General features: G+C 40.9%; 1 protein-coding gene across 19 annotated transcripts in view; it reads left to right on the top strand.

Annotated features, from left to right (window-relative positions):
• Positions 1 to 16,617, top strand: part of HLTF (helicase like transcription factor) — a 158,353-nt gene that overhangs the window by 55,714 nt on the left and 86,022 nt on the right. For 4 of the 19 annotated variants that reach the window (XM_080657650.1, XM_080657648.1, XM_080657655.1 and 1 more), the window contains exons 9-15: positions 2,404 to 2,479; positions 6,290 to 6,385; positions 6,604 to 6,694; positions 10,788 to 10,867; positions 10,952 to 10,996; positions 11,814 to 11,903; positions 15,088 to 15,182. In XM_080657650.1, the coding sequence (XP_080513776.1) occupies positions 2,404 to 2,479; positions 6,290 to 6,385; positions 6,604 to 6,694; positions 10,788 to 10,867; positions 10,952 to 10,996; positions 11,814 to 11,903; positions 15,088 to 15,182 (573 nt within the window). The remainder of the gene's footprint in view (positions 1 to 2,403; positions 2,480 to 6,289; positions 6,386 to 6,603; positions 6,695 to 10,787; positions 10,868 to 10,951; positions 10,997 to 11,813; positions 11,904 to 15,087; positions 15,183 to 16,617) is intronic. The other 15 variants (XM_080657661.1, XM_080657660.1, XM_080657659.1 and 12 more) reach the window with 10 other exon arrangements.

The following is a 16,617-nucleotide window of genomic DNA, read 5'->3' as shown; positions in this document are numbered from 1 at the left end:
TAAAATGTCAGCCCACACACTCAAGGGTCTCCAGTTCGATTCCTGGTCAAGGACATATACCTGGGTTGCAGGTTAGATCCCCAGCCCTGGTTGGGGTGTGTTCAGGAGGTACCAATCAATGTGTCTCTCTCACACTGATATTTCTCTCTCTGTCTCTGTCTCTCTCTCTTTCTTTCTCTCCCTCTCTCCCTTTTCCTTTCATTTCCTCTCTCTCTTCTCTCTCTCCCTCTCTTTTTCCTTCCTCTTCCCTGCCCTCACTCCCTTACACTTTCTCTAAAAATATCCTTGGGTGAGGATTAACAAAAAAAACAGGGCCAAGTCCACATCTGTATATAGTGTTTGACTCCTCATTTTGTAAATACATATTTATGTATATCTAAGTATTGTTATTCACTATATGTGCCAACATGTTAATAGTGATAATTGTGATCTAATGATGAGAATATGGGTGACTTTTTATATTTAACTTGTGTGTGTGTGTGTGTGTGTGTGAGAGAGAGAGAGAGAGAGAGAGAGAGAGAGAGAGAGAGAGAGAGAGAGAGAGAGAGATGTATGCCTAATATAGTTATATTCAGTTTCTAATAATTAAAGTGAATTCATTTTATGGAAAAATAAATATTATTAAAGTGAAACAGTATTCTTTGTTCTGAGCTGAAAATTCAAAGAACTTAAAGTAGGAAATAACTAAGCAAAAGCTCTGTGCAAAAATATTTTTTAAGACTTCTAAATTTTTAGATTTCAAAGAGACTGCACTCCAGTTTCCTGCCATTGATTAATAAATTTATTAATGTCTGCACTTAATTGCATTTTCTTCTTTAAACTTTCATTGCGAGTTTAACTCTTTTATCTGAGATCTAATTCCCTACCTGAATAGTCTAATGCTTTATATACTGTTCTTTTTACATTTGGTCATTAAAAGAAAAGCACCTAAGACTATTTATAGCTTCAGTGTCAGTTATCAATTTGAAACTTATCTATTATCAGTAAGACTCTCCCTTCCCCCCTCCCCACCCCCCAAGATTAGCCATGAGTTTAAGGTGTTGTATATTTGGAAGGTTTTTGGATAGTTTGCTACATTAATTGAAATTGAGGCTGAAAATGTGATTTCCAGCTTAGAATTTATTGCAACAAAAATTCCAGTATTTTAAGTAAATTTAGATATTCCAAGCTTAACAAAGTAAAATATAATTGATTTAAATTTCATTAGATGACTGGATGGGTTGGACGTTATAGAAAATTTGTATTTGAACTCTATGGAGAAAAAGCTTGCCTAAATAAAATTAATATAAAATGAATAATGTAAAGAGTATCTTTTATTTGTGGATACAATTTTAGATTTTTTGCATACTGTTTAATAAAAATGGTTGTGTTAACTATTGAAGAAGATCGAAAAGCATTTTTTAATATTAGTTTCTTGGAGTTATTAATGCTTTAAAAATTATCTAAAATAACTCCTCTAGCTACATATCTCTAAAAATGTTACATTTTCGATTTTCCCACCCATACCTTTAGAAGGGGATGTATCTGCTTTCAGTCACATTTTAAATAAATCCTAACTGTCATGAGATTTTGTAAAATGTTTAAAATTCTGTTTTTTTTAAAACTAAAATTAAATATCCTTTATTAGCCCTAATTTTCAGCAAAAATTATTATATTCCTGTCTACCAATCCTGCCCTCCATTCTGAGGTTTTGATTTATAATATGACAACTTCACCTACTTCTATTTTTTAACCTGCAAGAATTAATTCAATTAAACCCCATTTTATTTGGGTTTATTCCTATTTATAGAATCAAGTCAAGAATTAGAAGTAAGATGGGAGGAATCCTTCCTTACTAGATTCAGTTAAAAATATTTTCATGAAGAAGTTTAAAGTTTTACTTTTATAGAAGTTTTTGTACTCGTGTACATTGATGCATTTTGAAACAAAAGGGTATACATGAAGGAAAAAGGAAAGTCAGGTTGACAGGAAAATCCCTGGTAGAGTAAAACGAGAGAAAAAGCATGGCAATGGCAGCCTCATTAAAGATCTATTACTTGCTGTAGGGACTCTTGTTTTAAAAGCTTATCATCTGAGAATTTCTTTTAATTCTAAAGTAACTCCCATTTCATGAATGTTTCTCATAGTAACTAATATGCCATTTATAACTGAAGTTTGTTTTTTGTATTCTTTTTGCAAGGTAAAGACCAACTACTTTTCTTTTTCGAGATACCTGTGAAAAAAATTTAATCAGTTTGTGTATTTTTTATTTTTACTTAATGCACCTTTCCCCTTTGCTCCAGAATGGAGTAACAACTTAAATAGTCTTTTTTATGTAAAATAAAGAAATATAAAATAGGATACATTTTAAGCTTATTTAAAACTGACAACAGTACTATGTAACAAATATGCCTTTTCATCCAGGAATGTAATATTAACAATGGATCTATGAAACTTGGAAGAAACAATACCAGTGAAAAGACAGATGAACTAACCAAAGGTAAACTTTAATTTTGAATATGATCTCATATTTTATTGAGATTTTTTAAATTATTATTTTTAAATCTTTATTGTTGAAAGTATTACGTATGTCCCCCCTTCCCCCCCACTGACCTCTTCTAGCCTGTCCTGCCCCCTGTCCCAGGCCTTCACCACCCTATTGTGAGATTATCCTAATTTAATTATGTAATTCTAGCGCTGGGGCTCTGTGCTGTACAAAAACTTCCAATCTCTTTTTCTGAAGGACGATAGTCAGGAAAAATTCCATCAAGGAGGTGATGATGGAATTGGGTGGTAGTACATCCGGCAGAGAAGCTGGGGAAGAGCATTTTTGGTTGAGAAACATATCCTGTGAAAGGTAGTAAAACAGCAAAATAAAAACACAGTCATAGAGCATATTTTGTTCTGGGACCTCAGAGTAGTTTATGGTATTTATAGTGTAACTAGGGGCCCAGTGCACAAATTCGTGCACCTTAAAAATAACTGTGGGCCGGGAGGCTGTGGTGGGCACAGGGGTGGGTCTTGGCTCATCCTCTGAGCCCCGACCCGGACCCTCCTGCTGCAGCCCCCAGTCCCGTCTGCCCGCAGCCCCACTCCTGCTCCCATGCACTGATGGCCCCGGCACCACTCGTACCCACTGACGTTGCGGAGCGATTGGGGCTGGCGCCAGCAGCGGGTGCAAACAGAGCTTGCGCCCTCAATGAGTGTGAGCAGCTGCTGCTGCCCTGATCGCTCCTTAGGAGAAGGGGAAGGTGGAGAAGCCCTCAGAGGTGATTGGGTCAGCAGCTGCCGCTTGCACCCACTGATGGTGCCAAACGATTGGGACCGGGGCTGGGTGCTGGCTGTGGGTGTGAGTGGCAGCTCCAGTACCAGCTGTGGTGTGAGTGGGGTTGGCGCCAGCAGTGAGTGTGAGTGGCATCTCTGGCGACGGCAGTGGGTGCTAGAGGCAGCTGCCGGCTCCAATTGCCCCTCAGGAGCAGGGGGAGGTGGAGAAGCCCTGAGGGGTGATCAGTGCCAGCAGCTGCCGCTCACACCCACTGATGGCGCCAAGTGATCGGGGCTAGTGCCGGGCGCCGGCAGCAGGTAGGAGCAGGGCCAGCGCCAGCAACAGATGTGAGCCACGGGACTGCTGCATGCGGGACAAAAAATTTTCAGTAACCACCAGAGGCTCACCCTGATGACGGCAACTGGTGCTCCGCCTTGGTCTGGCACCTCTGCTCACCTGCTCCACCATCACACCGTGCCGATGCCCACCATGTTCTGTCATCTGCTGCCTGCTGCCAACACCTGCCATGTTCCGTGTGCGCCCCCTGGTGTTCATTGCATGTCATAGCGACCTGTTGTTTGTTCTGCAATTCAGTCTATTTGCGTATGATGGTTTATATATGTAGATGTGCATGGACAGCAGCACCTATGGAAAGAGGTTAGAAACAAATTCTGAAGTCAGGAGAAGTGAGATCTCTGGACTTAGCAGTTATATGGTTAGACTTAGTAATCACTTCACAAATTAATTTCTGAAGATTGATTAGAGCAGAACAGGCTGAAAATATTTTAAGAATAGTAGGTGAAGAATTGGAAGTACAACTGTGTACTATTTGCAGTTTGTTTTCTTTGAGATAGGAGAGGGAAATAGATAGTTAGAAAGAGATGCAGAATTGAGGGTGTTTTGTTTTGTTTTCAAACATTTTAAAAAATATATTTTTACTGATTTCAGAGAGGGAGGGAGAGGGAGAGAAAGAAAGATCAATGATGAGAGAGAGTCATTGATTGACTGCCTCCTGCATGCCTCCCACTGGTCATGTGCACTTGATCGGAATTGAACCTAGGACCCTTCAGTCCATAGGCCGACACTCTATCCACTGAGCCAAAATGGTTAGGGCGAGGGTTTTTTTGTTGTCTATTTTTTAGTTTAAGAAAGAAACCCATTGATAGGAAGATTTTGAATACAATAGAGAGAATATTTTATAGGCCTGTGGGAAGAATTGAGATCAAGAGAATAGGTAGATGAGTTAGCATTAGAAAGAAAGAAAATATAGCTCAGGGAAAATACAGATAATTGAGGAAGTAAAAAGGTAGAAAAATTGGCAGTTTAAAGAAGACTAGAGGTCCAGTGCATGAAATTCGTGCACGGTGTGTGTGTGTGTGTGTGTGTGTGTGTGTGTGTCCCTTAGCCCAGCCTGCACCCTCTCCAATCTGGGACCCCTTCAGGGATGTCTGACTGCCCAGATTGAGCCTAAACGGGCAGCTGGACATCCCTCTCACAATCCAGGACTGCTGGCTCCCAACCGCTCGTCTACCTGCCTGCCTGATTGCCCCAAACTGCTTCTGCCTGCCAGCCTGATCACCCCCTAACCACTCCCCTGCTAGCCTGATCGACGCCTAACTGCTCCCCTGCTGGCCCGATTGCCCCTAACTGCCCTCCCTTGTTGGCCTGGTCACCCCTAACTGCCCTCCCCTGCAGGCCTGGTCACCCCCAACTGCCATCCCCTGCAGGCCTGGTCACCCCTAAATGCCCTCCCCTGCCAGCCTGGTCACCCCTAACTGCCCTCTTCTGCCGGCCTGGTTGCCCCTAACTGTCCTCCCTTGCTGGCCTGGTCACCCCTAACTGCCCTCCCGTGCCGGCCTGGTCGCCCCCAACTGCTCTCCCCTGCAGGCCTGGTCACCCTCAACTGCCCTCCCCTGCCGGCCTGGTCACCCCCAACTGTCCTCCCCTGCAGGCCTAGTCCCTCCCAACTGCCCTCCCCTGCTGTTCTGGTTGCCCCCAACTGCTCTCCCCTGCAGGCCTGGTCCCCCCACAACTGCTCTCCCTTGCAGGCCTGGTCCCCCCAAACTGCTCTCCCCTGCTGGCCCGATTGCCCCTAACTGCCCTCCCCTGCCAGCCTGGTCACCCCTAACTGCCCTCCCCTACAGGCCTGGTCTCCCCCAACTGCCCTCCCCTGTAGGCCTGGTTGCCCCCAACTGCCCTCCCCTGCAGGCCTGGTGCCTCCCAACTGCCCTCCGCTGCTGGCCATCTTGTGGCGACCATCTTGTGTCCACATGGGCGGCCATCTTGTGTTTTGGAGTGATGGTCAATTTGCATATTACCTCTTTATTATATAGGACTAGAGGCACGATGCACGAAAGTCATGTAAGGGGCTCGGCCCTAGCAGCCCTGGCTGCTTCGGCCAGCCCTTGCAGCTCCTCACAGCCGCAGCTGGCCCTTGCAGCCCTGTCTTTGTTTGGAAGGTCGTCTAGACGATCATTCTGCTGTTCAGTCTAATTAACATATTAGCTCTTTATTATATAGGAATAGAGGCCTGGTGCATGAAAATTTGTGCACTGGTGGGGGTGGGGGCGGTCCCTCAGCCCAATCTGCCCTCTCTCACATTCCGGGAGCCCTCAGGGGATGTCTTACTTACGGCTTAGCCATAGTCTGGCCTCCCTCTGCAGGAGGCATCCGGCCGATCATGGGAAGGCACTGCCCCCATCACCCCCTGGTGCTGCTGCCTCTGACCTCCATCTGTGGGAGGCGACCGGGCCGATTAGGGAAAGGCGACACCCCCATCATGCCGCTGCTGCTGCCACTGCTGGCTGCCGTGGTTGCCTGAGCCTCGGGCTGGTCTTCGCAGCAGCAGCTGCCATTCGTGGCTTGCCTGAGCCTTGGCCCAGCCCTTGCAGCAGCAGCTGCCATCCATGGCTTGCCTGAGCCTTGGCCCGGCCCTTGCAGCAGCAGCAGCTGCTGCAGCTTTGTCTGGAAGATGTCTGGTCTAATTATCATATTACCCTGTTATTAGTATAGATTGCTATCTACTTACCGTTTATTTTTTTCCAGCAGCTCTCAGCTGCCTTGGTACATCAGGAAATTCAGCCAATATGGGGATTGGCTGGATGACTACAGGGGACAGACTGGGTACAAAACAAATTGAAGGTACTTTTTTATGAGAAAACACTAGAATAGGAAACAAGTAGAGTAGCTCACTGATTGAAAGGGCAGAAATGGAGATATTAAGAAGTTGTAATTCAATTAAAATGTATTTTTAAAAGGTTGTATTATTCAGTTGGAAAACCAGGGTTTTAAGAAGGATTATTGCTAGCCTAAGAATTCACTAATATTTTATATATTTGTCCTTTTCTTTAAAATGGAAGGATCTAGGTGTAGCGGAGAACCCAGTATTTCAGATGTCAAGGGAAAGAGTAAATATCCCAAGTCAGAATTGTCTAGTTCCCGCTCCAAAAGGTAAACTCTTATTAAGATTTGATAATATATAATTTGTTTATTTAAATTTCTTTCTCCATTTTTTTTACATATAGGAGAGAAAGAGGACCATTATATCTGAGTTACATAGTTTTTTAAATACATTTTTTATTTGAAATTGACAAAAAGCACTGTGATTTAGGCAGGTAGGAAAGTAATAATCTATAAAATAAGTGAATTGATAATTTTTTTTAACGTTTGTGAAGGTGACTGGCAGAAATAAGTTAGTCATTCTGTTAATTTACCGCTACAGGTTTGTTTAGCACATCAGTGAATTTTAATTTTTAATCCCCTGTCTTTCTACTATTTTTTTCCTATTTCTTTCACATAGGAACTAAGATCTAGCTTCTGGGTTTTTTGTTTTTATTGAAACTTTAGAAGAGCTTTATGAATTTGAGGAGATGAAAACTGACATTTTATTAGATAGTTTGACAAAAGCATCTTTTGCTCATCTCAGTTCTTTCTTTACTGTTAGTGGAAATAAGACACAATAAAGTCATTTATGGAAAGTATTATATTAATGTAGACTAGAAGGGGATATTTCAATAAAACACACAATCCCCTCTGATCTCAACTTGAATCTGTTAATGTTATAAATTTCATTTGCCCTCTGAAGTAGATCCAAATATTTGGCTTTTGTTGTATTTTCTACCATCAGTATTGGCTGGGTAACCTCAAATCTGAGTTTTTGTTAGCTGTTTCACCAATAAAGACCTCAAACTGGGTATCTGTTAATTGTCTTCTATCATTAAAACCTGTCTGCACTGAGCACAGAACCAGGACTCATCAGTTTCCTTTCAAATATCAAATCTTACAACTCTGAACTGACCAGGAAACTAGTTAACAGCTCTATTAGGTGGACCAGATTGGATTAAAGGACATAGAAATAATAATAATGAGGACATGATAAAACTAAAAACAACCAACACATATATTAATTACATCTAGTACATATATACTTACCTTATAACCGACTACTTTAGGGGCTTTGTTTGTACTAACATTTTATCCAGTGAAGTGGAATGTATCTTTATTTCTGTTTTCCAAATGGGGAAACTGAGGCATAGAGGACCATAACAAATAAGTGGCAGAATGGGGATTTGAATCTGTGCAGTCTGACTGTAGAACCTGTTGTACTTAGGCATTTAACCACTGTAATATACTTTTTCTGCACAAAATTTACAAAATTTTTTATTGTGGAAGATTTATATTATTGCCTCTTAGCGGCTTATTTCATTATATTGGAAGTGTTTTATTTGATAAGATTCATTTCTTTTTTGTTCTAGTTTTATGTGTTTTAATTGAATTGAACTCAGTATTGAAATGATTACTATTTTAGAATGGTTTACTTTTTCAAATTTATTTTAATAATAGTGATAACTGCATTTTGCATAGTAAATGCATCTGGTTATGAACACAGAATACTTTGACTTTGGATGGTGGGCACACAATGCAACATACAGATCATGTACCATAGAAATGTACACTTGAAATCTATATGATCCTATTAATCAGCTTTACCCCAGTAAATTTATTTTTTTAATAATCTTTATTGTTCAGATTATTACATATGTTTCTCTTCCACCCCCCCATAGTTCCCCTCCACCAGGTTCCCACCCCACCCCAGGCCTTCGCCCTCCACTGTCCTCATCCAGAGATGTAAGCTCTTTGTCCAATCTCTTCCCCCACCCCCCACAACCCCTTCCCCCCGAGAATTGTCAGTCCGCTCCCTTTCCATGCCCCTGATTCTATTACATTCACCAGTTTGTTCTGTTCATCATATTCATTTGATTTTTAGATTTACTTGTTGATAGATAAGTATTTGGTGTCACTTTGTTGTTCATAAATTTTTATCTTTACCTTTTTCTTCTTCTTCCTCTTCTTAAAGAATACCCTTCAGCATTTCATTTAATACTGGTTTGGTGGTGAAACTCTTTATCTGACCTTCAATTCTAAATGATAGCTTTGCTGGATAGAATAATCTTAGTTATAGGTTCTTGCTATGCATCACTTTGAATATTTCTTGCCACTTCTATCTGGCCTGCATAGTTTCTGTTGAGAAATCAGCTGACAATCATATGGGCACTCCCTTGTAGGTAACTAAATGTTTTTCTCTTGCAGCTTTTAAGATTCTCTCTTTGTTTTTTTGCCCTTGGCATTTTAATTATGATGTGTCTTGGTATGGTCCTCTTTGGATTCCTCTTGTTTGGGGTTCTCTGTGCTTCCTGAACTTGTAAGTGTATTTCTTTCACCAGGTAGGGGAAGTTTTCTGTCATTATTTCTTCAAATAGGTTTTCAGTATCTTGCTCTCTCTCTTCTTCTGGCACCCCCATAATTCGGATGTTGGTACACTTGAAGTTGTCCCAGAGGCTCCTTACACTATCTTCATATTTTTGGATTCTGTTTTCTTTTTGCTTTTCTGGTTGGGTGTTTTTTGCTTCTTCGTATTTCAAATCTTTGACTTGATTCTTGTGTTCCTCTAGTCTGCTGTTGAATCTCTGTATTATTCTGTATTATTCTTTATTACCTCTGTATTATTCTTTATTTAAGTCAGTGTATGCTTAATTTCTGATGGTTCCTTTTCCATTTTTTTGGCATCCTCGCTAAGATCCTTAAAGATCTCACTAAGTTCCTTGGAGGTTTCTAGAAGACTCTTGAGTAACCTTATAACTGTTGGTTTTGAACTCTATATCCAGTATTTTGCTTTCATCCATTTCATTCATTTGTGACATGTTTCTTTGTCTCCACATTTTGGCTGCTTCCCCGTGTTTTTTTTCTATGTACTGGGTAGCTGATACGTCCCCTTGAGTTGATAGAGTGGCCTTGTGTGGTAGGTGTCCTATAGAGCCCAGTGGCTCAGCCTCCCCAGTCACCTGAGGTGGACACTCTTGGTGCACCCCTTTGTGGTCTGTGTGCACTGTCTTGTTGTAGTTAAGCCTTGATTGCTGTTGGTATCACTGGGAGGAATTGACCTCCAGGCCAATTGGCTGTGAGGACCAGCTGTGCCTACACTGGAAGAGCTGCTGTGTAGGAGACACCCTTATGGGGCACGACTTGCTTCAGTGGGGCTTTGGTGCTCACTGAGTCTGCCCCTTGACTTTGTCACTTATGGATGTGAAGAGTTGTAATCCGGTATGGTCTCACACTGACCACTGGGAACACTGGCTCTTGGATCTCCAAGGAGGTGCAAAGTCAGCCACTGCCTGGGGCTGCCCAGCAGGAGCTATAGAGAGATCTGCAGAATCCTCCTCTTTGTGTTGGGTTTGGAAGTGCACAGATGAGGCCCAACTGTGTAGCAAGGCAGGCTGCTGCTGCTGCTGCCTGTTTAACAGGTTTTAGGCTGAGAAAGGACAGGCCATTCATGCAAAAGCCACTGTGCACAGCTTGGGTGGGGTTGTAAAATGGGTGGGGCGGGGTCTCAGGGAATCACCAGGGCAGAGCGAACAGCAATGGCTGCCAGTCAGCCCTGCCCCGGAGAGCTCCCCACTTCCCCACTTAGGAACAATGATGGCTGCAAGCACCTCTGAAAGAAAGCCGCCCTCGCGTTCCTGTCCTGATACCAGACAATCCAGTTTCTCCCTGTATGTGTCTGGGTCCCCCAGAGTCTCACCCAGAACTGGAGTTCAGAGCAAGCGGGAGCTTGTATCTCCCTCTCGATTAAAAAAGCAGCACACTCGGGTGCCAGCACTTTTCGCCCCTTAGCACCTCCTGTCAGTCTCAATGAGCTTTCTTCACCTCTCTAGCTTGGAACTGCCACCCAGCCAGCTTTTCCACGGTTCAGGATTATAGTTGTTCTGCCTTTTAGTTGTAATTTTGATGTGGTTGTGAGAGGCAGCAAGTATAGGTGTTTACCTATGCCACCATCTTGATTCTCCTCAATAAATTTAATTTAAAAAAAAGAAAACACAATGCTTGTAGAAAATTTGACTCATTTGTCAAATAAAGTTTTACTTTAATAATTTTCAAAATATAAGTGGGGAAGGACAAAAAGCATTTATATTGTATTTGTTAAACATGTTTTTATTTATAATTTTGTTTTGGGTTGATAAAAAAATTTGGATATATTTATTTTTAGAAGAAAAACTGCTGTCCAGTATACTGAAAGCAGCGATTCAGAGGAAATTGAAACTAGTGAATTGCCACAGAAAATGAAAGGTAATATGAAATGGATTTGATTTGATGCTGTGTCCTGTATTCTAATTTCTTTTTGTGAGCATTTTTGTATTTGGTTGTTTGTAGGCAAACTGGGAACTGTACAATTAGAAACTAAAAGCAGAATTAAAGGTCTGTATGTACATTTCACTATCTGTAATCTACACTTCAAATTATTAAAGAAAAAAACATTGATTTGCATCTCTCAAACTTAGAATTCTTTAGTAATAGGTCTTAAACTTGACTGCTGTTTATATATGAACTATTCATGGAGCTTACCAGGGATATTAATTGAATGAGGCAAATTGAAAGAATAGTTTCAAAATAAAATGTAAGAGAAATTATTTAAACCAACTTTAAATAAGACAAAATGATTTTTTTTACTACTTATAAAATTACTTTGATAAAACCTTATTTATATCTGTCTAAATTGTAATTTCAAAAGTATGGTGGGAGTATGTTCTTGGAAATAGTATATTCACATTATCATACAAATGTGTGAATAACCAATGATTATTTTTACTTTTTCCTTTATCTTTAAAACATATTCTTTATTTTCTTTTCCACTAAATAGGATCATATTGTTTCCTAATTACCTGAGAAATTGCATTTGGAAAATAACTCATTACCATTGATTAACCTGAAAATTTGGCATCCTTATTAGAAGTCAGATACCTGTTTACTTGAAAAAATTCTCCTTCCACCTAGGAGCTGAATCACTTTGCATATGGCTGCTTCTACTTTTACATCTCTTCCTCAGGAAGATATGCTTAGTGTCAGAAGAGGCAGTTTTGGTTACCAGACATTATTTTATTCCTTTTTAATAATATAAGCTCTTAAGGTAGTGTGGCAATGGTATTCTATTTTCTGTTCTCAGAAAGCACCTCTGCCTAAGCACAGGAGAAAATGTTTTCAAATATCTTAATGATTCTGTGGTTTTTAACTTCAGCAGGATCTTCTATGGTTAAAGAAGATACAGAGTTTGCATGTGCACTTACTTCATCTACTCCTGCAACAAAAAAGAAAATGTTGAAAAAGGGTCAGTAAATCTGCAGGGTTTTGAACTTTTGTTTGTTTGCTTTTTTTTTTCCAGTGAAAAATATTTTAAATGACACAAGTTATAAAACCATATTATAAGAAGTTTAGAAAGTAGAGAAAGGAAAAAAATACATAATCCCATTAAAAAAAGATATGTTTTGATGTGTTTTCTATCCAGTACCTTTTGTATTTTATTTATTTTGGTTAGGTGGGAAATTGATTGTAGGAGGTCCCTTACTCATCTGAGTAGCAGGGATATTTCTTCTAGTGAAGGCACAGATCAATTTATGGCTGCTTTAAAAACTTAATTTAATTTAAATTATAATAAAGGTTTACTACTTGGTATAAGTAGAATCTGCTTTTCACTTAAGAATGTTAGTGATCTTTATTGTTTATTGTAATTTTGTATTTTTTAATTGATAGGAAATCAACACTGCTTAGAAGTCTCAATATTGGAGATGGAAAGAGATTGAACTAGGATTAAGGAGATTTGGGACAATTTATATCTTTGTATCTTAGTTTCCTCTATTTTACATGTTGCAGATATAACAGACAAAAGTGTATTTTCATGGAACTTATGCCTAATTATGGAGAAAACATAAAATTAATAAACATAATTATAGACAATAAATGCTGTGAAAAAATAAAGGAAGATGATAAAATAAAGATTGGTCAAAGGAGTCTGTGTAAGGTGATATTTTAGCTAACACAGAATGATGAAAAAGAACTAACTTTTTGCCTAAGAATCAAACAATTAGGAATAGAAAATTTAGGCATTTTAGATAGATTATTTTTAACCCCAATTTTAGGAATTTTAAGAAATGTTGAATTTAGTTGAGATGTGATTTAGATAGAATTAGAATTGAGATAGAATTAAGTTCACACAAAAAGTTCCTTTCTGTTGCAGACACATAGTGGTAATACAGGAGAGAAACTTAAAAAAAATCATAGCTGATCTAAAACCCAAATAAAGATATTTTTGGAATAGAAACAGAATAAAAACAAAAATCAGTGCATGGAGATAGAAGCCATGTATTGTGGTAAATAGTGATTTTAAAAAAATAAGACACACAAAGGCATAGAAAAAGATTAAATTCAACATTTAAAATTTCCATGCATCAATAGGTACCATAAATATTGAAAAATGTTAAGCCTGAAGAAGATATTTGTGATTAAGTGTAACTTAGAAAGGATTAATATCTAGAATATGTAAAGAACCCTCTGCTGTCATTTCAAAAAAGACAGTACAGTAGGGGAATAGCCACTAAGAATATAAATGTATAGTTCTAGGAAAGAAAACCCAAATAACCAATAAATATAGGAAAATACATGCAGATTCAATCATTGGGGAAATGCAAATTAAGGGAACAGTGAGATACTGTCTCACCCATCATAATTACAAACATTTAAAAATCTTAATGCCAAGTATAGGCAAGGTTGTGAGCAACAGGAAGTCTCATGCACTGTAGATGGGAATGTAAATTACCCTGGAGAGCAGCTAGACCAAATGTAATGAAGCTAAAAATAGACCACGTAGAACTATAGATGTGTATAAGGAGACATGAAAAACCAGTTTTCATTGATGCCTTATTTAGTGAAATATTAGAAATAATGTAAATACTGTCCAATAAGGGAATCTATACTAATAAAAGGGTAATATGCTAATTAGACTAGACGTCTTCCAGATGTCCATCCGTTCAAAGCCACAGTGGCTGCGAGGGCCAAGGGCTGGTGGCACAGGAGAAGGAGAAAAGCCACCCACCCCACGGTCCCAGGCGCCAGCGCCTGCAGCTGCGGCCCAGGAGAGGGAGAAAAGCCGCCCACCCCGTGGTCCCCTGCGGCTGTGGCCGGCCCGGGTGAAGCCAGCCTGGGTCCCGGGTGCCTGCAGGTGTGGCCAGCCCAGGTCCTGGGTGCCTGCAGCCAGCCAGAGGGAGGGAAGCCTGGGTTCTGGATACCTGCAGCCGGCTGGACGAGGGAATCCTGGGTCCCAGGTGCAGGACCGAGGCAGAGGTGGTTAGGGGCGATCAGGCTGGCAGGGGAGCAGTTAGGGGCGATCAGGCAGGCAGGCAGAGGTGGTTAGGGGCAATCAGGCAGGCAGACAGAACAGGTAGGGACGATCAGGGAGGCAGGCGAAGGGGTTGGGGTGATCAGGCAGGCAGGCAGGCAAGTGGTTAGGAGCCAGCAGTCCCAGATTGCAAGAGGCATATCCAACGGGTCCTGGATTGGAGAGGGTGCAGGCCAGGCTGAGGGACCCCTTCTCCCGTGCACGAATTTTGTGCACCGGGCCTGTAGTCTATAATAATAAAAGCGTAATACGCTAATTTGACCAGACGTCCTTCTGGACGTCCCTCTGGATGACGGCGGGGCTGTGAGGGAAGCCTGGGTCTGGGGTGCCTGCTGGAGGCCGGAGGGAAGCCCAGTTTCCAGGTGCCTGCCAGCAGCCGGAGGCAAGCCTGGGTCCCGGGTGCCAGAGGGAAGCCGGTGCCTGCAGCCAGGGGAAGGAAGGCCTACTCTTGCATGCATTTTGTGCATCGGGCCTCTAGTGGAAAATAAAATTGGAGGGTGTTTTTTCATAGGCTGCCTGAGTATCCTCACAACATGGCAGTTGGCTTCCCCCAGAGAAAGTGATCAGGGTAAGAGAGAGCATCTAAGGGAGAGAAGCTGCATTTTTTATAAATTAGTCTCAGAAGTGATATGTCACTTCTGACATAGCCTTTTGGTCCACAGACCAACCTCAGTGGAGTGTGGGGTGGGACTACACAAGGTTGTGACTGTCAGGAACTGGATTATCATTGGGGGCCATCTTGGTGTCTGGCTACCACATTAACCATAGTCCACATTCAGAGAATTGCATAAAAAAATGTTCATCCTAATGAATAATTTAATGAATATCAGTGGGTATTTGAAACTTCCTCCTTGTGTCCCCTTCTAGTCATAATCCTCTACCTCCCCCATGAATAGTCACTGTCTAGGTATTTAGCAGTTTAAAGTGGCAAAGTAAAAATCTAGTTACTGTTACTTCTTCAAAGCTGGAAACAGAAGTCCATCTGCTTCATTTTAGTTCTTCCTAATTTCTTTTTCCATAGAGGCACATTATTGTCATTTCTTTATTGACTATATATTTGTGGGGGAAAAAACAACAAAAAACAACACTTAATATTAGTGCCACTGATTTATTCTTTCAGGAGCATCTGCAGTGGAGGGTTCAAAGAGAACTGATGTAGAGAGACCAAGAACAACACTGATCATCTGTCCACTTTCTGTGTTAAGCAACTGGATTGTAAGTCTTCACAGCCTTTTAAAAATGTGAAATAATTTATATTTGTCTTATAAGATAAAAAGTGCATAGCCTGTTAGCATGTCATACATTGGGAGAAATATGCCTGGTCAGCATTTTATATCTAAGTTCAAATAGGTAAATTGGAGATATTGCTGAATTGAAGCAATTTTCCTCTGAATATTTAGAATAGAAAAGAAACATCATCAGTTCCTATAATAAGATTTGTACTTCTGCCTCTCACATTTCTGTCCCCCAAAGTAGGAAATGTGTATAATTTATTACCATAATATTTATGAACTATTGGAACCTTTTTTAAGAATTCCACTAATAGCTTTTAACATTTAGTGAGCTTCTGTGTGCTCCATTTTTCCCTAAGTTTTTTTTATAGATTTTCTCATTTAATCTCACAACTATTCTTATTTTCCAGGTGACCAAGTGGAATCATAGAGAAATTAAGTAATTTGCCTAAAGTCATCCAGCTAATAAATGATGGAGCTAAGATATGGTCACCAACATTCTGACTCTTAGAGCCTTTGCTTTTAAGGCTACCTGCCAGAAAATGTGCTTGTTTGTGTTTTCTGCCAGATTGCTTTGCTGTTCTAAAACATTGCATTGGAATGAAACATATTTATGTGTTATGTGTAAGGAGCAGCTTGGTTATGTTTCCAGTTTGAGCTTCATTCTGCATATTATAATGAAACTAGAGGCCCGGTGCATGAAATTTCATGCAGGGGAGGAGGGTCCTTCAGCCCGCCCGACCTGCACCCTCTCGCAGTCCGGGAGCCCTTGGTGGGTGTCTGATGCGGGCCTGAGCCAGCAGTCAGACATCCCCCTTGCAGTCTGGGACCCCTCGCTTCTTACCACCCACCTGCAGTGGAGGTAGGAGAGGCCCCCGCCACCACCGCTCACTTGCCAGCCATGAGCCTGGCTTCTGGCTCAGTGGCACTCCCCCTGTGGGAGCACACTGACCACCAGGGGGCAGCTCCTGCATTGAGCGTCTGCCCCCTCGTGGTCAGTGCGTGTCATAGTGGCCAGTTGTTCCGCCATTTGGTCAATTTGCATATTAGGGTTTTATTATATAGGATAATGAGTGTTTTTGAAGCACTGTAAACATAAAGACTACTAGATGTGAACTTCCATTCTTGTCACTTCTAAAATTATCTGCCTCTCTCTTAATCTATCTAATCTGAGAGTGGAAGAGGTCCTACTCTTTGTACCTTAGACTACTCATTGGATTCTGTCTCTTCCAGCCTTTGCATTTCATATGTTATTTTCTCCCTTCCCTGGTTATTCAGCCTATCCTCACTGGCTCTTTCATGAAACATAGATATTTTTCATTTTTAAATACTTTCTCTGGATTGTCTCACACTTAAATTGCTACTCTGCTATACTTTCTTTCACTGTCATACCTCATGGGATTTTCACTTTGTACTTT

The sequence above is a fragment of the Plecotus auritus genome (genome assembly GCF_963455305.1).
Source record: "Plecotus auritus genome assembly, chromosome: 2".
NCBI lineage: Eukaryota > Metazoa > Chordata > Mammalia > Chiroptera > Vespertilionidae > Plecotus > Plecotus auritus.
This window is presented reverse-complemented; position numbering and strand designations above follow the sequence as displayed.